The 25,242-nt window shown below is 42.8% G+C and overlaps 1 protein-coding gene across 1 annotated transcript; it reads left to right on the forward strand.

The window, feature by feature from the left end:
- Nucleotides 1–1,765: 1,765 nt before the first annotated feature.
- LOC121572988 (nectin-4) lies at nt 1,766–19,913 on the forward strand. Its single transcript, XM_041885030.2, has 12 exons — nt 1,766–2,471; nt 9,513–9,634; nt 9,745–9,820; nt 10,398–10,565; nt 11,236–11,514; nt 13,572–13,689; nt 16,919–17,070; nt 17,284–17,443; nt 17,581–17,656; nt 17,857–17,928; nt 18,282–18,458; nt 18,652–19,913. The coding sequence occupies exons 1-12, from the start codon at nt 2,438–2,440 to the stop codon at nt 19,048–19,050; spliced, it is 1,833 nt and encodes a 610-aa protein (XP_041740964.1). The 5' UTR covers nt 1,766–2,437; the 3' UTR covers nt 19,051–19,913.
- The last annotated feature ends 5,329 nt before the right edge of the window (nt 19,914–25,242 follow it).

Consider the following 25,242-nt stretch of genomic DNA (forward strand, 5'->3'; position numbering starts at 1 on the left):
CTTATGTGGCATGGGCCCTCAGATCCTCAAAAAGTCATACAACTGCACCATTGAGAGCATCTTGACTGGCTGGCTGTGTCACCGCTTTTGGTATGGCAACTGCTTGGCATCTGACCATAAGGTGCTACAGAGGGTAGTGCGTACGGCCCAGTATATCACTGGGGCTGAGCTCCCTGCCATCCAGGACCTCTATACCAGGCGGTGTCAGAGGAAGGCCCTAAAAATGGTCAACGACTCCAGGCACCCAAGTCAAAGACTGTTCTCTCTTGCAGCGGTTCTATGCACACAACACACACATACACACGCTCACACACACAACACACACGCTCACACATACACATTTTCACACTTTTTACATAAGCTGCTGCTACTCTGTTTATTATCTATCCTGATTGCCTAGTCACTTTTACCCCTACCTACATGTACATATTACCTCAACTAGCTAGTACCCCTGCACATTTACTCGGTACTGGTACTCCTTGTATATAGTCTCGTTATTGTTATTTTACTGTGTTACTATTTCCTTTTTTATTTTTTTGCAAATGTTTCGTACTTGTTGTCGCTGCATTGTTGGGAAAGGGCTCATAAGTAAGCAATTCACGGTAAAGTCTACAGTATTCGGTTTATGTGATTTTTTTTTTAAATTGTTCGTTGTTGGTGAAAACACTACATAATGGGCGGGGCCTCCCTGTGTGTGTCCATCTGTCCCAAAGACATTAAAACCAGGGTCTGTCCTTGCACATTTACAGAGAACCAATGGGTGCATAATGTAACCAAACGTAGGGGGAGGGGGTTCTCTACTATACTGTTCAACCAATCCAGTAAATGTGGAGGAAGAGGTCAAATGGAGTCCAAACCTTAAGAAAGTCAAAAAGCAGAAGTCGTGTTATAGGCTCTCTTTCCATTTCCCCTGAAAAGCGGAACATCCGGTTGTTGTCCTGGGGATTTGGCAGAGGCTAACGTGCTGACCACACCGCACGCATTGCAAAATACATTTACACATACATGTTATTCAATCATTGCACCTAGACTGCTCGCGCGCGTCAACGGTTCTATTTGTGACGCTCAACGCGCTGCAAGTCCTGTCTCTCCCATCTCCTCATTGGTGTTTAGGAGCATATACCGACGTGGGTGATTGAAAGATGAACTGAGGTCTACGCTCCAGTCCAGTTGGCTGTGGTAATGCACCATAAAGTTGGTTGCCAACCGCCATATAAAGTCCAAATAAGAAGAAGAAGCCTGAAGGAGGAGAGATTACTCGAAAACAAACTTTTACCGTTTTATCTGTGGATGAATTGTCGGAGTAGAGGACCTTGTCCATTTCAGATAAAATAACAACCCAATATATCAATGTTTATATCCCAGGACAAATTAGCTAGCAACAGCAAGCTAGCTAGCTAAATTGCCATAAATGTTTAATGCTTTTCGACCTGTCCCCAAATTAATATAATTGGTTCAGAGTTTATTTTGATATTTCAACCTGCGTGTCCTGATCGCGTCTGGTGTGGGGGAACAAAATCAACTTGCGTGGAAGGGCTACGCCTAACTCAATGTCTGATGTAGTTGACATGTAATGCTGAGTGTATGCCACAGGATGGCAATGATGCTGTAACAGCTACTATGGCCACTGTCAATTGAAAGCAGAAAACAGTGGAGGGAGAATTTAAAGGGGAAGTCAGTTTACCCAACTGAAAGTGCCGGAGGGCTCCTAACTGTTTTAGAGGTTGACATTCCTTTAACCCCTCCAGTAGAGATGTCATTCTGCCGGAGCTTACAACTCTTTTTCATCCACAGCTTCTGAAATTACCACACCTATGTAGATGTCAAGCAATGAAACTATTCATTTTCTGATGCATAAAGGGATAGATGTAGATCATGATGTATTGTAGCAAGGATACACCTATCGTGCAAGAGGTAAAAATAAGTTTGTTGTTCTAACTAAACTGGAAAGGTGACTTCCGAGGTGTGTGTGTCAGAGAGAAAGAGCGCTTGCAACAGGTGTATCCAAGAAAACAGGTAGGCTGAACCACTCCTACTTTTGAGAAGCCAGAATATGGTGTGAAAGAAACAGAACATACTTTGTTTATTTCATTAGCCATAAATTATTATTTTGCCAAAAAGGAATAGGCAACAAGTTTCGCACGGAGGGAGAGCAACTTTCCAAAGGATTTATTGGAATAAGATGAGCCAACAACAGCATACAACATATTATTGAATCATAAACTTTGGCTATACCTAAGATCAATACTACTTTTAGACTTCTTTACACTCTTGTCTTGGATTTGGAATTGGATGAAAGAAAGTTGACCGAGGTTGAGCTGAACTTCTTGGACTAATGTCCTGACTGATTCCAGCGTTGGACTAGACCACACACCTTTAACTGTATTCAGGACTATCAAGGAGCAGTCGGGCGGACCACTCCACCGAACCGGGGAGAATGACACTGCTGCTGTGGATCCTTGGGAGTTTCAGTAAGTGATTTATTCATGATTTAATGTTTAGACTATGATCAATAGTAACACTGCACTAAGTAAGGCAATATAATTTTCTATGAAAGCTTCACACAATAATGACAAATATATTGAAAGTTAACTAAAGCTCTGCATTTTTATTTTGGTTTACCTGTTGTCTTATGTATTTTTGTAATTTACCTACCAAGTAGTTTTTTTAAATATAATTATAAAAGTAGGCTACTTCCAATTTTGGCTCTTGTCCAGCTTCTTGTGTCTTTTCTGGATTAGATGAACAACACTTGAGTTGTTGTCTGATATTTCTGGAAAAACAGGCTGCAGTTGATCAATTTCCCTCCCTCATGTTTACGATTCAGTCCAACTCTTTCTCTCTCTCTCTCTCTCTCTCTCTCTCTCTCTCTCTCTCTCTCTCTCTCTCTCTCTCTCTCTCTCTCTCTCTTTCTCTCTTTCTCTCTGTCTCTCTCTCTCTTTCTCTCTGTCTCTGTCTTGTCTCTGTCTCAATTCAATTACATTTGCTTTATTGGCATGACGTAACAATGTACATATTGCCAAAGCTTACTTTGGATATTTACACTATTAACATAATTAAAATAATAATAATCAATATTGTCAACGGGACAACAGTAACAGCAATAACCAAGTGTCAAAATAACCATTGAACAATAACAATATCAAATCAAATCACATTTTAGGTGCAGAGTCAATGTGCGGGGGCACCGGCTAGTCGAGGTAATTGAGGTAATATATACATGTGGGTAGAGTTAAAGTGACTATGCATAAATAATAAACAGAGTAGCAGCAGCGTAAAAGAGGGGGTGGGGGTGGGGGGGGCTTGACTGCCCTTGACCAGCACAAAAACATCCTGTGGCGTACTGCATTAGCATCAAATAGCCCCCGCGATATGCAACTTTTCAGGGAAGTTAGGAACCAATATACACAAGCAGTCAGGAAAGCAAAGGCTAACTTTTTCAAACAGAAATTTGCATCCTGTAGCACGAACTCCAAAAAGTTTTGGGACACTGTAAAGTCCATGGAGAATAAGAGCACTTCCTCCCAGCTGCCCACTGCACTGAGGCTAGGAAACACTATCACCACCGATAAATCTACAATAATCGAGAATTTCAACAAGCATTTTGCTACGGCTGGCCATGCTTTCCACCTGGCTACCACTACCCGGCCACCAACTCTGCACCCTCCGCTGCAACTTGCCCATGCCCCCCGCTTCTCCTTCACACAAATTCAGACAGCTGATGTTCTGAAAGAGCTGCAAAATCTGGACCCCTACAAATCAGCTGGGCTAGACAATCTGGACCCTTTCTTTTCTAAAACTAGCCGCCGAAATTGTCGCAACCCCTATTACTAGTCTGTTCAACCTCTCTTTCGTAACGTCTGAGATCCCCAGAGATTGGAAAGCTGCCAGCGGTCATCCCCCTCTTCAAAGGGGGTGACACTCTAGATCCAAACTGTTACAGACCTATATCCATCCTGCCCTGCCTTTCGAAAGTATTTGAAAGCCAAGTTAACAAACAGATCACCGACCATTTCGAATCCCACCGTACCTTCTCCGCTATGCAATCCGGTTTCCGAGCTGGTCATGGGTGCACTTCAGCCACACTCAAGGTCCTAAACGATATTATAACCGCGATCGATAATAGACAGTACTGTGCAGCCGTCTTCATCGACCTGGCCAAGGCTTTCGACTCTGTCAACCACCGCATTCTTATTGGCAGACTAAATAGCCTTGGTTTCTCAAATGACTGCCTCGCCTGGTTCACCAACTACTTCTCAGATAGAGTTCAATGTGTCAAATCGGAGGGCCTGTTGTCTGGACCTATGGCAGTCTCTATGGGGGTGCCACAGGGTTCAATTCTTGGGCCGACTCTTTTCTCCGTGTATATCAATGATGTCGCTCTTGCTGCTGGTGACTCTCAGATCCACCTCTACGCAGACGACACCATTTTGTATACATCTGGCCCTTCATTGGACACTGTGTTAACAAACCTCCAAACGAGCTTCAATGCCATACAACACTCCTTCAGTAGCCTCCAACTGCTCTTAAACACTAGTAAAACTAAATGCATGCTCTTCAATTGAACGCTGCTGGCACCCGCCCACCCGACTAGAATCACCACTCTCGACGGGTCTGACCTAGAGTATGTGGACAACTACAAATACCTAGGTGTCTGGTTAGACTGTAAACTCTCCTTCCAGACTCACATTAAGAATCTCCAATCCAAAGTTAAATCTAGAATCGGCTTCCTATTTCGCAACAAAGCCTCCTTCACTCATGCTGCCAAACATGCCCTCGTAAACTGACTATCCTACCGATCCTTGACTTCGGCGATGTCATTTACAAAATAGCCTCCAACACTCTACTCAGCAAATTGGATGTAGTCTATCACAGTGCCATCCGTTTTGTCTCTAAAGCCCCATACACTACCCACCACTGTGACCTGTACGCTCTTGTTGGCTGGTCCTCACTACATGTTCGTCGTCAAACCCACTGGCTCCAGGCCATCTATAAATCACTACTAGGCAAATCCCCGCCTTATCTTAGCTCATTGGTCACCATAGCAGCACCCACCCGTAGTCTGCGCTCCAGCAGGTATATCTCACTGGTCATTCCCAAAGCCAACACCTCCTTTGGCCGCCATTCCTTCCAGTTCTCTGCTGCCAATGACTGGAACGAATTGCAAAAATCTCTGAAGCTGGAGACTCTTATCTCCCTCACTAACTTTAAGCATCAGTTGTCAGAGCACCTTACCGATCACTGCACCTGTACACAGCCCATCTGAAATTAGCCCACCCAACTACCTCATCCCTATATTGTTATTTATTTTGCTCTTTTGCACCCCAGTATCTCTATTTGCACATAATCTCTTGCACATCTAGCATTCCAGTGTTAATACTAATTGTAATTATTTTGCACTATAGCCTATTTATTGCCTTACCTCCATAACATGCTACATTTGCACACACTGTATATATATTTTCTGTTGTATTTTTTTGACTTTATGTTTTTTTTACCCCATATGTAACTCTGTGTTGTTGTTTTTATCGCACTACTATGCTTTATCTTGGCCAGGTCGCAGTTGTAAATGAGAACTTGTTCTCAACTGGCTTACCTGGTTAAATAAAGGTGAAATAAATAAAAAATTAAAAAAATAGTCCGGGTAGCCATGATTAGCTGTTCAGGAGTCGGATGGCTTAAGGGTAGAAGCTGTTGAGAAGCCTTTTGGACCTAGACATGGCTCTCCGGTACCGCTTGCCGTGCGGTAGCAGAGAGAACAGTATATGACTAGGGTGGCTGGAGTCTTTGACAATTTTGAGGGCCTTCCTCTGACACCGCCTGGTATAGAGGTCCTGGATGGCAGGAAGCTTGGCCCCAGTGATGTACTGGGCCGTACACACTACCCTCTGTAGTGCCTTGCAGTCGGAGGCCGAGCAGTTGCCATACCAGGCAGTGATGCAATATAGAGGACATGTGCAGGTTGGTTGGTCTGTCAGACACTGTCCCTCATCTTATGGCAGGCAGCAATGTAGTGCGCTGCCAACCCACAGCTCTCTGCGTCCTCCCCCAACAGGACGGGTAGCCTATTCTCATTAGAGAGGTTTTTGAAACCTTGAAAAACGGTTTCAAATTTTGGGAAATGACACACTCTAATTGTTTTATATTTTTGACATTTTGTCAGGAAATGCAGCTCTATCTCAGGTTCTGCTGTGGTGCAGCGGTTGCACAGCCTTTCCTCTACAGGGAGCCAGGTTTTCCTGTGTCTACCCTTCTCAATGGCAAGGCTGTGCTCACTGAGCCTGTACTTTGTCAAGGTTTTTCTAAGGTTTTGATCAGTAACCATGGTCAAATAGTTAGCCACGGTGTACTGTCGATTTAGAGCCAGATAGCACTGCATTTTACTTTGTGCTTGTGCTTGTGTTTCCCAATAAGCAATGTAGTTTTGTTTTGACTGTGTTGTAATTTGGTTTATTCTGATTGATTGGATGTTCTGGTCCTGAGGCTTCAGTGTGTTATTAGAACAGGTTTGTGAACTCAGCCCCAGGACCAGCTGGATGAGGGGACTCTTTTCTTTGCTCAGCTCTTGGCATTGCAGGGCTTGGTAAAGATATGAGAGGGGGTCACTGTATTTTAGATGTTTCCAAAACTTAATTGCTATTTTTTTAGTTTTTATTATTAGTGGATATTGGCCTAATTCTTCCCTGAATGTATTGTTTGTAGTTTTCCTCTGGACATGTAGGATAATCTCACAGAACTCTGCATGTAGGGTTTCAATGGGGTTTGTCCCATTTGGTGAAATCTTGTTTTGCAAGTGGTCCCCACACCTCGCTGCCATAAAGTGCAATTGGTTCAATGACACATTCAATTAGTTTTAGCCAAATTTTAATAGGTATTTCAATTTGAATTTTTTATTTAATGGCGTAGAATGCCCTGCGTGCTTTCTCTCTCAGTACATTCACTGCATCATTAAGGTGTCCAGTTGATAAGTAATTGTAGTGTGTGCAGTACTCTATATATTTTGTACCAATTGAGAACTTTGGTCTAATTCCCTGGAAAATCATTATTTTAGTCTTTTTGGGGTTTATTGCCAGGGTCCCGGTCTGGCAGTACTGTTCTAGCAGGTCCAGGCTCTGCTGTAAGGCCATGTGCTGTGGGTGACAGCAGGCACAGGTCATCTGCGAAGAGCAGGCATTTAACCTTTAACCTCTCTCTGTCTCTCGGTCTCTTGGTCTCTCTCTCTCTCTCTCTCTCTCTCTCTCTCTCTCTCTCTCTCTCTCTCTCTCTCTCTCTGTCTATGTCTATCTGTGTCTCTCTCTCTGTCTCTCTGTCTCTCTCTCTCTCTGTCTCTCTTTTTTTCCCTCCTTCTCTCCCTTTCTTTCTCTCTGTCCCCCCCCACACACACATACACACAAGTATGTCTGTATGGGGATCAGAGAAGGATTGCAGCCGGCGTCTATCGTTCTGTACTGTATTTATAGATGCTGATGTATAATGACTGTTTTGCATTAAGAATACAGAGACATGGTTTGTGTGAGGCAGAGGCTGAGACATAGATAGAGACCGACTGTGTGTGTGTGTTTGTGTGTGTGTGTCCAATGTGACAATGTGTATTTATTGATGCACAGAGGGGATGAGGCAGTCAGACGGCAATCAGGACTTCATTCGTTGAGGATCAACAATGTTGTGACTTGGCAGAACAGTGTGATATTGTAGATAATATAAGATTACTGGTTATGTCTACATCAATTAGGTCTGGGAGTTTACAGTTCTACCTGATCATGATTTACTTCCTTTACACGGATCAGTCGTCCTGGTCCCTTTGCAGAAAAACAGCCTCAAAGCATGATGTTTCCACCCCATGCTTCACAGTAGGTATGGTGTTCTTTGGATGCAACTCAGCATTCTTTGTCCTCCAAACACGACGAGTTGAGTTTTTACCAAAAAGTTCTATTTTGGTTTCATCTGACCATATGACATTCTCCCAATCCTCTCCTGGATCATCCAAATGCACTCTAGCAAACTTCAGACGGGCCTGGACATGTACTGGCTTAAGCAGGGGGACACGTCTTGCACTGCAGGATTTGAGTCCCTGACGGCGTAGTGTGTTACTGATGGTAGGCTTTGTTACTTTGGTCCCAGCTCTCTGCAGGTCATTCACCAGGTCCCCCCGTGTGGTTCTGGGATTTTTGCTCACTGTTTGCTCACTGTTGGTGAGATCTTGCGTGGAGCCCCAGATCGAGGGAGATTATCAGTGGTCTTGTATGTCTTCCATTTCCTAATAATTGCTCCCACAGTTGATTTCTTCAAACCAAGCTGCTTACCTATTGCAGATTCAGTCTTCCCAGCCTGGTGCAGGTCTACAATTTTGTTTCTGGTGTCCTTTGACAGCTCTTTGGTCTTGGCCATAGTGGAGTTTGGAGTGTGACTGTTTGAGGTTGTGGACAGGTGTCTTTTATACTGATAACAAGTTCAAACAGGTGCCATTAATACAGGTAACGAGTGGAGGACAGAGGAGCCTCTTAAAGAAGAAGTTACAGGTCTGTGAGAGCCAGAAATCTTGCTTGTTTGTAGGTGACCAAATACTTATTTTCTACCATATAATTTGCGAATAAAGTCATTAAAAATCCTACAATGTGATTTTCTGGATTTTTTTTCTCAATTTGTCTGTCATAGTTGACGTGTACCTATGATGAAAATTACAGGCCTCTCTCATCTTTTTAAGTGGGAGAACTTGCACAATTGGTGGCTGACTAAATACTTTTCTTCCCCACTGTATGTACTGTATATGCATGTGTTTGTGTGTGTGCGTTCATGCATGCGTTTGCATGAACTGTGTGTGTGTGTGGGAGGCATGTGTGTTTCTCTGGACACTAAGGGGTTCACTATAAACTGGTATGAACAGTTAACTAGTCCAACAAGTCAATTAATATATCTTCTCATCTAATCACTTGCTTTCATACACCTGTTTCTCTCTGTCCTCCCCCTGACTGTCTCCCTTTCTTTTTGTGCTCTCTTAAATTCCTTCCCCCTATCGCTTGGCCTCTCTATGTTCTTTGCAAACAAACTTTCCACATCTCTCTGTTCTCTACACCTCTTCTCTTCTCATACTTTCTGTTGTTCATCCCCTAAAGTATACGGAAGGACACTGAGAAGAGTGTTAGGTTACTAATCCTCAGTCATGTTTCAGTGCACAGTCTCCCTAATGTCGTTCAACCTCTCATTCTCTATCTCTCAACCTCTCTCTCTCTGCTCTTTCTCCCCCCTCTCTATCTCTCTCTCTCTCTCTCTCTCTCTCTCTCTCTCTCTCTCTCTCTCTCTCTCTATACTACACTGTGACGTATTGTATTTAGCTATATTGTAATTGTCTTTATTCTGTGTTTTCTATAATGACGTTTACGATGCCACACATATTTTCCCCAAGGGGACAATAAAGTCAGCAAATAAGTCTCTCTCTTTCTCTCGCTGTCTCTCCCCCCTCTTCCTCCCTTTCTCCTTCCCACCCTATCCCCCTCTTTCTCTCTCTCCCCCAGTTGCTGTGGTGCAGGGGGACTTTGTGGAGCCCTCTCCCCTGTTCTCGATGCGCTCCTTGACCGAGGTTGAGACCCGGCTGCCCTGCCGGTTCAAGGTGGAAGTGGGCCAGGTGGTGGTTCAGGTCTGAAGCATGATTTACTACAGTACCCATAATTCTCTGTACAACATATCCGGTTTTATATTAGAAAATACGTCCCTAATATGATGGTGTCTCGTCTCTCCTTGTCACAGGTCACCTGGACCAAGGAGAAAGCAGATGGTACCAAGGACCAGATGATCACAGTTCACCACACTGCCGGACACACAGGTAGGACACGTATATAGTAGGGTCAACCATCTTTCTCTTTATAATATTGTAGCGAACGGCAGGGCAGGAAAGCGAACCCAGGTCGCTGGCGTGAAAGGCAAACACCCAACATTTCATGCCAATAGGGTTAACCCACTTGGTGGGAATTGTAACATATAGCAAGGACTGCCCCATCTGAACGGGAAAGCGCGTCCCCGCGCTTCGGCTACTCAGCCTCCTCACACGTCCGGGTTGTGGGTTCCGATGACCTCACAGCCGGCATCCCACTTCTGACACCACTGTAGTGAACGACGCGGCAGGGAAGCGAACCCGAGTCGCTGGTGTGAAAGGCAAACACCGTACGCATTGTGCCAATAGGGTTAACCCACTTGGTGGGAATCGTAACAAGGCTCATATAGTGAGGATCACTACATTATATTGGTAGTTCACCCTCTTTGCTAACACTCGAAGCCTCACAAGTAGTTGACAAAACTACAGATGCACTTTTAACCTAGCTACTCCTCCATCTCTCTCTTTTTGCCTCCCCAATATCTCTCTTCCTCTCTCGTCTATCTCTCTCCTCCTCCCCCTCTCTCAGAGTTTGGTCAGTACTCGGGGCGTGTGCGGTTCGGCAGCAGTGAGCCCACGGTGGACTCGTCTCTGATCATCATGAACACTGTGGAGTCAGACGAGGGCAGGTACAACTGTCACATCAGCACCTTCCCCTCTGGGAACTTTGAACGACAGCTGTCACTCACCGTGTGGAGTAAGTCCCTCCCCTTACTTCCTCTTCCTCATTGTATCACTTTGATTTACAGAGTATAATGTCCTTCTATGGCCTATATCTTTTAATGGAAAGAGAGTGGTTGATTGGTTGGATGATGACGATGATGATGATGTTGATAATAATGAGGATGTTGATGATGATGATGATAATGAGGATGATGATGTTGTTGATAATGATGATGATGGGAACAGGTGTCAGTTGTAGTATTACCAGCTAAAACAATAGCTTCAGTTGTGGTAATAGTAGTCATATAAGCCACAAGATCAGTAAACGATTAAGAACTGTCCTTGTGACTGTCAGTGTATCCAGCTGTCTGAGTTTTTTAGGATTAAGTATCCTCAAAGAGCTGATCAAGGGGTTTTTAAACACCTACCTAACGGAGAAGATTAGTTCTCAGCTTGGGTCATGACAAAGCTGATCCTAGTGCAGTGCTTAGTGACTTCCACCCCCTGAAGTATCATGTCACTGATCTAGGAACAGATGAACCTCCAACTAACAACTAAGACCAGTTCTAAGATTAGTCCTAAAATCACCTCCCCAAACAAAACACTAAGACCAGTGATTAGTTGCTTCCTCTCCCTGAAGCAAGTCTGACAGGTGAACATTCTTGATCCTTGACATTTGACCCTTGACCTCACCCCCACCACAGCCACACCCATCTCCTCCCTGGACCCCGTGGTCCTTGTCGAGGGCCAGTCCTACCGATTGGCCGCCTCCTGCCGCTCCGTGGCCCGCCCCCTCCCCAGCCTCTCCTGGGACACGGACCTGACGGGCAGTTCACAGAACAGGAGCTCGGTGGGTAGGTCAGTCTCCATTCACTACTCGCTGCACCCCCTGAGGAGTATGAACGGGAAGAGGCTGGACTGTCTGGTGTGGCACCCGACTCTGGAGGGACCCCGCAGGATCACCAACAACCTGGTGGTGCACTGTGAGTTCAGACTCCATAATAACTACAATTCTAGATACTTAATGCACATCTCATTGAGTTTAGTCGCCAATTAATGACTTATTAAACCAGGCTAATAAGCCATATATGTTTTATGCTTGACCTCTGACCTCTTATGCTTCATTCCAAATTGACAAATTTAGAAAATAAATATTAGAAAAAATTATTTAGGGGATTTTTGCTTTTTTATTTAGACAAATTAGAAACAGCGGGGAGACAGATTAGGAAGACAAAGTGGGAAAGGTGGAGGCATGGATCAAACCCTGGTCTTTGTGGTTGTGTACATGTGCCTAGACCACCAGAACATGTGGACTAGTTAATTGAGTACATAAAAATGGTGGTTACCAGGGTCAGAGCTTAGCTTTCACTCCCATGGGTGTGAGGCATAGCCAGGGGCCCCCCTCCTGTGCGTCAAATCTTACTCAGTATGGACAATCACTACCTCATTTCCCAAGTCAAACATGTACAGATAATATTGCTTTTTAATTTAATTTACCAATGATTTAAGCTAATTTTATCTACCATGATGAACACAAGCTTGGATTAGGCTAAAGACATTCGTACCAGCAGTTACAAGACAAATAGCTACAGTACATGACCAAAAGTATGTGGACACCTGCTTGTCGAACATCTCATTCCAAAATCATGGGTATTAATATGGAGTTGGTCCCCCCTTTGCTGCTATAACAGCCTCCACTCTTCTGGAAAGGCTTTCCACTAGATCCACTAATTTGAAGGGGTGTCCACATACTTTTGTATATACAGTGCATTCAGAAAGTATTCAGTCCCCTTGACTTTTTCCACATTTTGTTACGTTACTGAACGGAGCAAAATACAGCGCGATCCTTGAGGATAACCTGCTCCAGAGCGGTTACCATCAACAGGACAACGACCCTAAGCACACAGCCAAGACAATGCAGGAGCGGCTTCAGGACAAGTCTCTGAATGTCCTTGAGTGGCCCAGCCAGAGCCTGGACTTGAACCCGATCGAACATCTCTGGAGAGACCTGAAAATAGCTGTGCAGCGACACTCCCAGCGACACTCCCTATCCAAGCTGACAGAGCTTGAGAGGATCTGCAGAGAAGAATGGGAGAAATTTCCCAAATACAGGTCTGCCAAGCTTGTAGCGTCATACCCAAGAAGACTCAAGGCTGTAATCGCTGCCAAAGGTGCTTCAACAAAGTACTGAGTAAAGGGTCAGAATACTTATGCAAATGTAATATTTCAGTTTTCTATTTTTTATAAATATGCAAAAAATTCTAAAAAACTGTTTTTGTTTTGTCATTATGGTGTATTGTGTGTAGATTGTTGAGTGAAAAAAACAATTTAATCAATTTTAGAATAAGGCTGTAACGTAACAACATTTGGAAAAAGTCAAGGGGTCTGAATACTCTGAATGCAGTAAATAATACACACAGAGAAATGACGCGGTGTAGCCTATAAATGGCATATTTATTCGGATAATAATTAAACTCATTATGACACTTTCTTTCCTCCCTTTCTAACTTGACGCTGCCATGCAGCTGCTGCTCCTGTCATTGTCACGGTCACCGGATTCACTGTTAGTGTCAGGGACGTTGTTGTTAGTCTCAATCTTCTCATGCTGCTTAACTTGACTAAATAAATGTGTTAAGGGTACATATGACCAGGTTTAAAAAAAAAAATCCTGGTCTCCCTTTTTTTCGTTGCTTTTGAGCCCCAGATTTACACCTACGTTCCATTTTAGCCAGAGCTCAGACTTGTTGCTAGCTAGCCAGCTAGATCTGAAGCTAATCCCCACCAATTTTCTTCAATTATATGAAAAACATTATTGAGGGCCCCTCTCATTTGCTGCCATATCTACCATGAATTAACCCAAGCTTGTATTAGGCCACAGAAATGCATACCTGCAGTTACAAGGCAAACAGCATAACCATGCAGTAAATAATATGCTCAGACAAATGGCCTGGTGAAGCCTACACATGGGATATTATCCTGTAGTAGCATTGTCCATGTGTGTTAAAATCAATTGCCCTCTGATCTTGTTTCTCTGTTGTAGATCCTCCCAATGCAGAGATCTCAGGGTTTGATCAGAACTGGTATGCTGGTCTGGAGGGAGCTGTCCTCAGCTGTGTCAGTGGAGGAAACCCCAAACCACAGAGTTTCACCTGGACAAGGTAACACCTGCCCTTCCTGCCTGACGGCCTCTGTCTGTCTGTCTGTCTGACTGACTGACTAAACTGTCTCACTCTGTCTGTCTGGCTAATCTGTTTTTGTTTGATTTACTGGTAATTCTATTAGTCAGTTTTAAAGGTGTTACTAAGCCAAACGGGGAGGTCAGGCGTTGTTTCTAGTTTTGCTATGAGTTCCACTTGCCAGGTTGTCATAATAAGGTGATTGACTTGAATATTTCCAGGGTTTTTCTTTATTTTTACTATTTTCTACATTGTAGATTAATAGTGAAGACATCAAAACTATGAAATAACACATATGGAATCATGTAGTAACTAAAAAAGTGTAAAACAAATCAAAATATATTTTGTATTTGAGATTCTTCAAAGTAGCCACCCTTTGCCTTGATGACAGCTTTGCACACTCTTGGCATTCTCTCACATGATTCCATTTGTGTTATTTCATAGTTTTGATGTCTTCACTATTATTCTACAATGTAGATAATAGTCAAAATAAAGAAAAATCCTTGAATGAGTAGGTGTGTCCAAACTTTTTACTGGTACTGTATTGTCATACACGGTGAGGATTGCTGTGCTGAAGCAATCCAATAAAGGCGGAGCTGACTGAAGTTCTTGTGGTTTCTCACCTGACACATTTTTCTGGTAGCCTTTGGAAGACATCCTGCATGGTGGATTAAACCATTCTCGGGGAGTGGTAGAGGGTAGAGGTGGAACAAACCATCTACTGGAAATTGCTTCAGAAAAATGTCTCATTAATAAAAAGTGACAGTTACGCCTTTGGGGGAATTTAGAGTCTCAGTCAGAAGTGATATATTTTTATATGTGTGGTTTACTGGATCATGGCCCACTTGGCACACACTGGTTAAATCAATGTTGTTTCCACATAATTTCAATGAAACTAGTGTGGTGAGACGTGTCACCAAGTCTTAAGCTGTTAGTCACATGAACACACCTGCAAGGCATGTGTGTGTGTTAGTAACACACACACACACACACACACACACAAGACACACACACAGTATGCTCACACACCCACACTGATTCCGTCAATCTCACCCTTATATACTTAAGACTTAGATCTCTTGTTACACTGAATCGCTCCTTACTTACGTGTACTCCTCCTTAAAACACACACGATGCCGCACACTCGTGATGAATGATGAGTAAGAAAGTTAAAGAGGCACAAAGATCATACCCCCAAAACACGCTAACCTCTCACCGTTACCAATAACAGGAGAGGCTAGCATTCTTTCCAAGGGAGTATGATATGTATGCCTGTAACTTTTTCACTCCTCATTATTCACAATTCATTCATGCTTATCCATATCCACATTAATGTAGAATTGTTCAGAAACATATTCTATTCTTATTTACAATAAAAGTGATCCCAAAACGACACCGTCCTTAGCTCTTCAGAGATTAAATTTATTGGTACGTTTTTATTTATAAGGCCATATTGAGAGAGCTCCCATTTTATTTGTGTAACTACCTTGTCCAGCAGACCAATGAAAACTATCACCTGTGCTCACATGACTGTGTTGTGTTGATTGTGCCTAAGACCCGTACAGAGCTAGCGAAAAATGTTTTACAGTTCTCTGCCCCTTCCGATTTGAACAAGCTTCAAAAGGTCCTGAAAATACAGGAGCTCATCCGTTTGAATGAGCTTAAAGCTAGGTTAAACACTATGATGGATAATGAAGTGGGGGGCTGTCAATGTTTTGACCCTTAGTTTGCACCACACTGTCCCAAACCATCTTGCTGTTCAATGTGTAAATGTTTTTTAACTGTAGTGCTTTGTGTTTTATGTTGTAAATGTGTCTGCAACTTTGTGTGCTGCTATTTTGGCCAAGTCTCTCTTGTAAAATATATTGTTAATGTCAATGAGACTAACCGGGTCAATTAAAGGTAAAATAAAATCATTGATATTGGGCACAACATAATCTGAAACACAACCAAAACAAACTGCAAATGTATCCAACAAGTTTGTAGAGTCACAAGCTTGATATAGTCATTGCATGCTGGGAATAAGGGACCAAATAATACAACTTTTAACTACTTTAATACACTATAAGTGAATTTGTCAAAATACTTATGACACCTTCAAATGGGGGGACTAGATACATAAAGTGCTTTCATTTCTAAAAGGTAAAACAAATATGTATGAAAATACCCTCAAATAAAAGGTGACATTCTGTACTGTCACCTCATATGAAACATTTGATGGAGTATAGAGCCAAATTAAACATTTAGCTTCACTGTCCAAATAAATACGTAGGGTAGTGTACTTAACACACACACAACGCCCACCCGCACGCACCCATGCAGGGGGTAAACCAGTTTGCCTCTCTGTACAAAGCAGCAGGTGAAGTAATAACCTGTAATAGTGTCGTGTTGCAGCTTGTGCAGAGAGCAGACAGAGGAGGCAGTTTCACACGAGGGAGGGAGGGAGGGAGGGGGGGGGGGGGTGAGAGAGGGAAGAGAAAGGGATGAGTGTTGGCCCCGAATAGGAGGGGTCGAAAGACAAGGAATGGGGGAAGTGGGAGGTATCGAGCCAAAGTGGGCATGGGATGGGGGAGGAAGGCTAGACTGTGGATTTGTTTAGAACATTATCAGGCAGTGTGATCTGTGTCTATGTAAAATGTTACGGTTTCTGTTTTCTCCTGCTTATTGGGGCTCATATAGGGTCTGTTCAAAAGTCCCAGAACAGGACTCAAAGCTATATAGTAGCCTATTGTTCATATATAAGACATTTAAAATGGGAGTTCTGGGCCCGTATTCACAGTGTATCAGAGTAGGTGTGCTGATCTAGGATCAGGTCCCCCCTCTTATTCAGGATATGATTTAAAGCCCAAACTGATCCTAGATCAGCACTCCTACTCTGTGATGCTTTCTGAATATGGGTCCTGGTTTGTTGTGGCCTCAAACACTGCTTCATGTCATTGTGGTGCTCATTTGACCTTTCGGGTTAGTGTTGTTTGGTGACCAATAGCCAATAGTAATTTGAGATGTGTTGCTATGATGTTCGGGTCATTGTTGTTGTTTTGAATGTGATGTTTTGTATGATACTGTTGGGTGTGTTAAAGGAGTGCGTTCAGGTTCTGTGAGTGGTGTTGGGCGTTAATAGAGTCATGACATTCAGCCCATTATTGTAGGATATACTGTATTCTTCTGTTAAACCCTATGTTAAGTGCTATAGTATTTCTGTTATGCGCAGGAAGGGTGGAGACTTACCAGAGGGCGTAACGGCAAGAAATGGATCCCTGCTGTTTAATAGGCCCCTCAGCCTGACAGACGCTGGCATCTACCAATGTGTGGCCAATAACATTGTGGGGGTGGGGAAAGCAGAGGTGGAGATCACTGTGACAGGTAGGTTGTGCTGTCATATAAAACAAATAACTTTTGGGATATATGGGAGTTTTTCTTTTTGCTGTAGGCCATGTTTCTGTCCTAAAGAAATAACTCTGTATTAAATTAATGGTGCCATTTAAGCATTTGGCTTATATGTTCACTTCTGTATTCAATATGATGTGTATGTTGTTTAAGAATATGACATCACTTCCTGTTGTCCCTTTCCCACAGAGTTGCCTCAGAATCCGGCGTTGTTCAATAGTCTCCTGATGATCATAGTGGGAGGGGTGGCCGGAGGACTGCTACTCATCATGGTCATCGTAGTAATCTCAGTGACCCGTCACCACAAACGCAAAAACAAGAAACTGGAGAAAGAACTGACTGTAAAGAAGTATGTTTTCAAACCCCGCAGTAACTCCCCTAAAATCATTCTAGAATCTAAATTATAAATGTTACGCCGAAACAGTAAATGCTTTTTGAATTAAGAATATTTAACAACGCTTTTATCTCTCTTTCTCTCGCTCTCAGGGAGGAGATCAGTACTCTCTCCAGACAGGCCTCTTTCAGGAGAGTCAACTCAGTCAGTACGGATGCTAGAGGACAGGTATATAATATGACCATGTCTTACAATCTGTGGTCTCTACTCAACAGTCTAGGCATGCAGTCATTTTGTAAATAAATACTTGCAATTCCACGAGCATTATCTATTTGCCTCGAGCTAATATGGTATCTCGCTCTCTGTCTCCCTCCCTCTCTCTCTCTGTCTCCCTCCCTTTCACTCCCCCTCCCCTCTCTCATCCCTAGTTCTTTCAGATGGAGGAGAATATCCCTCTCAGAGTGGAGGGGACACTGCGGGCCAGTCTGTCCTCTCTAGGGGTCAGTCTTAATTTCACTCTTTCTCTGCATGCAGGCAAGCCTTTAGATTTAGCCTCCATATTCATGGATGCTAAGTTCTGAGCTCTGAGGGGCAGGCAAATCTTATTTTAATGTTTAATTAACATTTATATAAATAATGAAATGTAAGGAGCTTCTTTTCTTTAAATAACATTTTTATGTGAAAAGAAAAGTAGTGCATCGCACATACCGTATATTAATTATACTTCATATTAATTATACGTTATGTTATTAAGACTTAATGCTTTCTCTCCATCTTCTGTTCTGGAACTCCTGCTTCGGAAGCCATTTTAAATCTATTTTTCTCTCTCGATCTCTCTTTTCTTCACACACAGGAGCAAGGGCACATCAGGGACAGTCGCTCTACTCTGGTAGGGGGAGGTGGGCTAGACTACCTGGGTCGACCTGTTCTGAACAACTCTTCACGAAGAGGGAGGGAGAGCAGAGCCACAGACAGAGAGGAGAACAGACTTAGGGTGGAGTCATACGTCCGGAATAGCACTATGTCTTTGGTAAGTGTGTGTGTGAGAGGCATGAGGAATCATGAATTGCATACCCACGTTCTTGTAAATTGCTATGAAAATGTGAACCTTTTAAACTCATACATTTAGTATAGGTTGCTAATAGTCATACTCAAATTAGCCCTAGTTATTTATTTCCTCTATCTAACCACATGGTTACCCCTTGACTCTGTTTGACTCACAGGAAACCCGTCTCCACCCGCCTATCCAACCCTCTCCCTTCCCAATGGAACAATCCACCAAGCTGCTGAGGTCCCTGAACGGCAGCGCCATCATTCCAACAGAGGGGGGTTTACATGTACGGCACTCCCCTCTCAGCTGCAGCTACCCTCCCGTCACAGACGAAGAGGAGGAGGGTGAAAGTGTGGAGGGAGAGCGGGGGACAAGCCCCAGGATGAGTCTGATAGATCAGGGGAGGTCAGAGGACCAGGACAACAGTTCTCAGATCTCAGATGCGGAACGTGGACTCAACCATCACTTCCAGCAGAACAATGGAACGTTGAGACCCAAACCCCGGCCCAACGGCATCCCCCTCACGCCATCCCCACACGCCTCCCTCATCCACAAGGCCCAGATTGTATAGAGGAGTCCGGGCAAGGGCAGATGACGCACTATACGACAAGGACTGGTTGTGACTGTTTGGGATAGGTGCCCGCCGGTGTGGTGGCATAACTCAGTGGCAGCCAGTTTACATCCTTTTCACTTCTGGAGCATACCTCCACCTTCGCCTCAAGCTCTCAGAGATGTCTGATCAGCAGATAAAGGTTTTGATTGGTGAACAGATAATGCTTCTGATTGGTGTAGAGATACAAATAAGTAACACATATGTATCACAGGAGAGGAGCTGGACATGTCAAATAAAAAGCTTATGAATGTCAGGTTGGACATAGACCAAAGTAGTCATAACATTGTACTGTATATAATATCACAGCAATAACGATCACTCCAGGAAGCATCAAGAGGACATTTACATGATTTTGTACCCTAAAAAGACTCCACCACGCATTTTGTATTGTATTTTATTATTATTTTTGAAGACATGATGACAGGACACTGTAACTGAGATACAGTATTTGAATATCAACTAATGCAGTGACTCCTAACTGAACTCAGAGAAGAGGCATTCAGCAGAAGCACAAATAGCGCCTGCCTGTTGTGTTGGTGAACTTTCACCCTCCTTTCCTCTGGATGAGGGGATACAACACATATTGTTCTGTTCACCCTAAAATGGAGTCCATCTTTCTGACTTTAAGTGTGGCAGGAGTTTATCTAGATATACCCCTCCTTGCCATGAACTTGGGTGTGCACAAACAACATCACTTTGAACTCGCTATAGTCTTTGACGCCAAAAGCCAAAGAGACTGCATTTTAGCAGTGGAAAAAGTACCCAATTGTCATACTTGAGTAAAGTAAAGATACCTTAATAGAAAATTACTCAAGTAAAAGTGAAAGTCACCCAGTAAAATACTACTTGAGTAAAAGTCTAAAAGTATTTGGTTTTAAATATACTTAAGTATCAAAAGTAAAAATATTACTCATCAAATTCCTTATATTAAGCAAACCTGACGACACATTTTATTTTTATTTTTTTACATTTATGGATAGACAGGGGCACACTCCAACACAATTTACAAACAAAGATATATTTTTAGTGAGTCCGCCTGATCAGAGGCAGTAGGGATGACCAGGGATGTTCTCTTTATAAGTGTGTGAATTCGACCATTTTCCTGTCCTGCTAAGTGTTCAAAATGTAACAAGTACTTTTGGGTGTCAGGGAAAATGTATGGAGTAAAAAGTACATTATTTTCTTAAAGAATGTAGTGAAGTAAAATGTTTCAAAAATATAAATAGTAAACTACAGATACCCCAAAAAATGACTTCAATAGTAGTTAAAAGTATTTTTTACTTAAGTACTTCACACCACTGCAAACAGCCTTGATATGAAACGTTTTACACAACAGTGAGATCCTATGTGAAAGTCTACTAAAACTGAGGACTTGTATTGTTCTATTTTCTTACACCAGACATTTAGACAATATAACTGTTATATGCCTATGTTTGTATACATACAGTTAAAAGAGCCTTTGCTTTTTAGGCCAATATGAAGTATTATTATGTCTGATTTTACTGTATTATAATGAATTGAGTGCGTCCGAAATGACACCCTATTCCCTACATAGTGCATTACTTTTGACCAGAGCTGCTGGTCAAAATAAGTGCACTATATAGGGCATAGGATGCCATTTCAGACGCAGACATGCTGTGGGCCTACATCTATATAAGTGGGTTTCTTTCATGCCGTGTTCCAGTAAATGGCTTATTGTAGTTCCCTGGTTTGTATGTAATTGTATTGTATGTATGGGATTAATGTGTGGAACTTTCTATTGTTTTAATGCACATGTTCTTCTTTAGGAGAGTAGCAGTATCATTCCATTATTTTCTATAACAATTTTCCTTTGTATAATACTGCAACACTATGATCTTTCTAAGTGAATGTAATACCTACATAGAATGTAAGAGGTTGGAAGTATATACCCCGCCCCCTGGTGTGCGCTAGTGGATAGTGCAAGAGAGGAAGAAAGTGCATGGACCTTGCTTCAAGGGTCTGCAGACAGGGTTTTTCCTGGCGAGGTCACATGGTCATGTGAAAACTCCTGGCCCTAACCACGAGCTACAGTTGCCACAACTGGGGCCTGTTCAGAAGGATGTTGTAACAGAAAGTTCAGATTCAGAAATGTATAATAGATATGATTGGTAGAACAAGGAATTGTCAGCTCTATTCATTCTATTTCTATCTGCAACTTTCAGAACGTTGCACTAAATCCATCCCTGCATGACTTCTAAACATGGAGATGTGTTAATTCAGGGAGGGAGTCTGTCTGAGCAATGTATTATTGTGAAATAAAAGGGTTTGAGTCGTGGTTGAGTAGTGACTGTTTGTAAGTCGCCCTGGATAAGAGCGTCTGCTAAATGACTTAAATGTAATATAAATGACTGAGTCGTGGTTGAGTAGTGACTGAGTCGTGGTTGAGTAGTGACTTGGTGATAGGCCCTATTATTATTGTTTTGGAGTGACTATCATTATAGCCTTATATTTGACATTTATCAAAATCATTTCAAAACTTGTGGTACTGTTCTCTATCATATAGCAAAGTTGAATGATTGTATATTGATTAAAACGTAAACATGCATTATTATAGTGAAACAAGAACATGTTACAACTTTATTCACAATTCCAAAATAACAATGAATGTCAAAGCATTGTCAGAATGAAAGCTACAGGTTGTGCCTTTAACCTGCGTCCTCCCAGTGGCTTCTTTCAGGAAGCAGTATTAGATTACTTCCAATATTAGAAAGAAGATACTATTTAAATCAAACAAACCAATGCCGCAGCCTCCTCTCAACAACCCTGAACCATATGGCTTCTGAAATGTATGATATCCTTATTTTTTTGCTACATTTCCCACAGACGTGGGTTTTGAGGTGGGACGCCAGAGCAAAGGTTTTACCGCTGTGATTGCAGACGAACGGCTTCTCTCCAGTGTGCAAGGACTTTAGGATTTGTGTTCATAGAAACCCTTGCCACATTCGTCAGTTATTAGGCGGTTCTTCTGTGTGGGTGCGTTCGTGTCTCTTGCGCTTACGTTGACCTTTGAAGCCTTTCCCACAGTAGCTGCACGCTAACGGCTTGCTGGTCAGGTGCGAGGCTTGATGCTTCTTAAGGTACCTCGACCGAATGAAGGTTATTGGGCATTTGTCGCAAGCATACGGCTTGGATTCCGTGTTGACTCTTCTTATTGTCGCTAAGCGTATACTTGATTTTGAAACATCCGACACAGAGTACTGGAATGCTCACTCTTCTGAATGAACACTTGGGTGAACCTCTGGTTTTAACTTTGAACGTGGTCTCCTTGCTATTTGTAGCCTTGTCAGCCTCACCAATGGGAGTTTGCATGTCAACCTGAAAAAATATATAATTTGTAAATGGATCTCCAACATAGTCACAGAGCAGCACCCCTGGAACAGGTTAGGGAGTTAATTGCCTTGCTCAACGGTACAACCCGTCAAGTCATGTGATTCAAGGATCATAATAGTAAAGGGCTTATGCCCACTGATAACGTTAGCCCCCTGGCCTGCATAATTCATGCAAACATGTCAAATATAACAAACCTCTAAATCCTCTGCAAACTCTGGTGAATATGGTAATCTCATCCATTCCTCCCCTTCCACTGTCTGTGGAGTTCATTCCACTGTGTTTTCAGGTATCTCCTTACCATCAGTAATCTACAATAGCTTCATTTTCAGTGATTTAATCTCACTTTGACTCTGGGATATCTCCGAAAGTAGTACTGCAATGCCTTTGAAGATCAACTGGTTGATTTTGATAATAGTCTTTCACAAAAGGTTGCTTCACATTCAACTGGACCTAGAATCAGAGAACAGATACACACATTTTTCATTCCACAACAACCTGTTTTAAAGCTGTTTAACCATCAACAGCAAACTAATTAGCACATACGTTAACAGTTTGTATTTGTAGAGGTAAAGTTAGCCACTTAATTTCCCCTCCAACTTGGATTCGGTCTTTCCTGCATCAATGTCTGTTCTGTGTTGTGTTGAAAAGACTGAGACCACTATACATTTGTCAATTTCATCCTCCAACAACATCATTAATTCATCCATAATATAAACCAATTCATAATGGAAAGTATCGGGCTGCCACATCATGTATTTGGGATTTATTGACCAACAGCTAATGTTAGTACTTCCGCGTCACAGGAATGTCGGACATTTTCTAAATAAAAGTCCTCCACATAATAGTAGAAAACTGTCAGTAACCTGTATTTATGATTTTAAAAATAACAATGATTCATATTTTTTCCCATATTTAAGTGATATTTGCATTACATTTGTGTTAACTTGTTCCAAGGTCAAATGAAAAATAACACGTTTCTGTATACAGCACACACAAATATACTGTATAGGGAAAACGATTGATTGTGTGTCTATAAAACCAGGGTCCAGTCTACTCACCAGAGCCCCTAGAATACAAAATAGATGAGTTTGAACAAAAAGCTAGGTCATTGCAGTTGAAAGCCAGCATCTCGGACCTTGAGGCCTGGATTTTAATACTTCTGTTTCACAGCTGACAATCACATCGTTTTTGCCCAATCAAGTGATGGCTCTCCGTTGACGCCCTTTGCTTCGGTCTTCTTATTTGTGACATCACGTCCAATTTTCAGTATTTTCTTTCTGCCTCTTTTTTTCTGTCGTTGGGATCTCATTGCTTCAGCCTGCCGTCTCCCTCTCCTTAGGCTCAGTGTCCTCGAAGACTCAGGTAACCACATATCGCGGATGTCAAGCCTGTGCAACCGCAGTATGGGCTGATTGCGCAGACAGGAAGCTGTTAAGCGGCTGGCTTTCGGGCCACTGCGGGTGTAAGGGCAGAGAACAGCCTCTTCTCTCCTTCTCTGTTTTATTGACTCTCTGTCGACTGTTTTGCGTTGAACGGTCATCTCGGTGGCGTCCTCTATAGCCTCGACCTCCACAGAAGCCGAACCAACTCGTTGCATTGAAGGCCAGACCCTTGAGTGCCAACTCATCCCTGGTAATTTTTTGAGTGCCAACTCATCCCTGGTTATTTTTTGAGTGCCAACTCATCCCTGGTTATTTTTTGAGTGCCAACTCATCCCTGGTTTGACTCTATTACAGGTGTCATTTCTGACTCGTCATCAGATGTGACAGGGATTTGATATCCCTGCATGGTGGGATCTGACTGTTTCTCTGAGCTAGCTTGGCAAGAGGCACTTTCTTCCATCAGAGAGGAAGGAAAAGACAATGAAGAGAGGATGTAGTTGCCAGCAGCGGCCCTTTGAGCTAGAGAGAGAGAGAGCATCATAAGTAATCAGGATAAACTATTGAGATCAATCAAATATTTTCTCTCATTTTCCAGCTTTCCTACTTGTAAACCTTGACCCCCGTTATGAAAGGCATAATTCCATTTCAATATATTTTCACAATTTTGTTGAAGCCTGGGGGTCCCCGAGGAACAGCTGGGGGTCCCCGAGGAGAGGTTAGAAAACCCCTAAATTAGTGTAAAAAAAAAAAACACCTACCATTGGTGTCAAAATGGTGTCCATTTTTATTGTGAAGAAGAAGTGCCTGTAATGGCTCAGGGTGAGCTACAGACTGAACACACTCCTCTAAGAGACCAGGGGAGAGGCTGAGCCACGACGCAGTCTAACAAACAAAGAAAGTTACAGTGGCGGTGTTACAACGTTTTGCCTGGAAAGAGAGGCACTTTGGGTCCTAACTCCAGTCCTAACTTGAGATCTGCATGCATAGTAGGCTACAACAAAATGATGTAAAGTACCTGTTCAAGGTTTGGAGCGGGAATAAGCTTATCCAGTTTAGACAGGAACTCGTGCACAAGAATCTGCAGTGAAGAGTCATACCTTGGGACGAACTCCTCTGAGAGACAAAACAAGCAGATGACACAAGTGCTTCTGAAGAAAGTTCTGTGATTTTTATTTACACTTCAAAAAATGTCATTCCTAAGAAATGGGTTCCATCGAAATGAATGGCTCACTGGCACTAGGTGGGAATCGGGAGCAGTGAATGCAATTGTTTCCGTTTTTCACCCTCAGTGTATTATGACACTGACCTGGAAGAAGAGATCCCTGTCCTCTGGTTCCTCTAGCAGGTTTTGAATTAGCTTCATGAATCTTGCCTCTGATGCCTCCACCTTAGGATCTGAAACCTACAGCAAACACAG

Source organism: Coregonus clupeaformis, chromosome 8 (genome assembly GCF_020615455.1).
Source record: "Coregonus clupeaformis isolate EN_2021a chromosome 8, ASM2061545v1, whole genome shotgun sequence".
Taxonomy (NCBI): domain Eukaryota; kingdom Metazoa; phylum Chordata; class Actinopteri; order Salmoniformes; family Salmonidae; genus Coregonus; species Coregonus clupeaformis.

Bases quoted from the DNA above. Each gene is read 5' to 3' on its own strand.
- LOC121572988 (XM_041885030.2), top strand. From the start codon at position 2,438: ATGACACTGCTGCTGTGGATCCTTGGGAGTTTCA. The intron at 10,566-11,235 runs GTAAGTCCCTCC...CCCCCACCACAG, and splicing joins GCTGTCACTCACCGTGTGGA to CCACACCCATCTCCTCCCTG. The intron at 17,657-17,856 runs GTATATAATATG...TCTCATCCCTAG, and splicing joins GTACGGATGCTAGAGGACAG to TTCTTTCAGATGGAGGAGAA.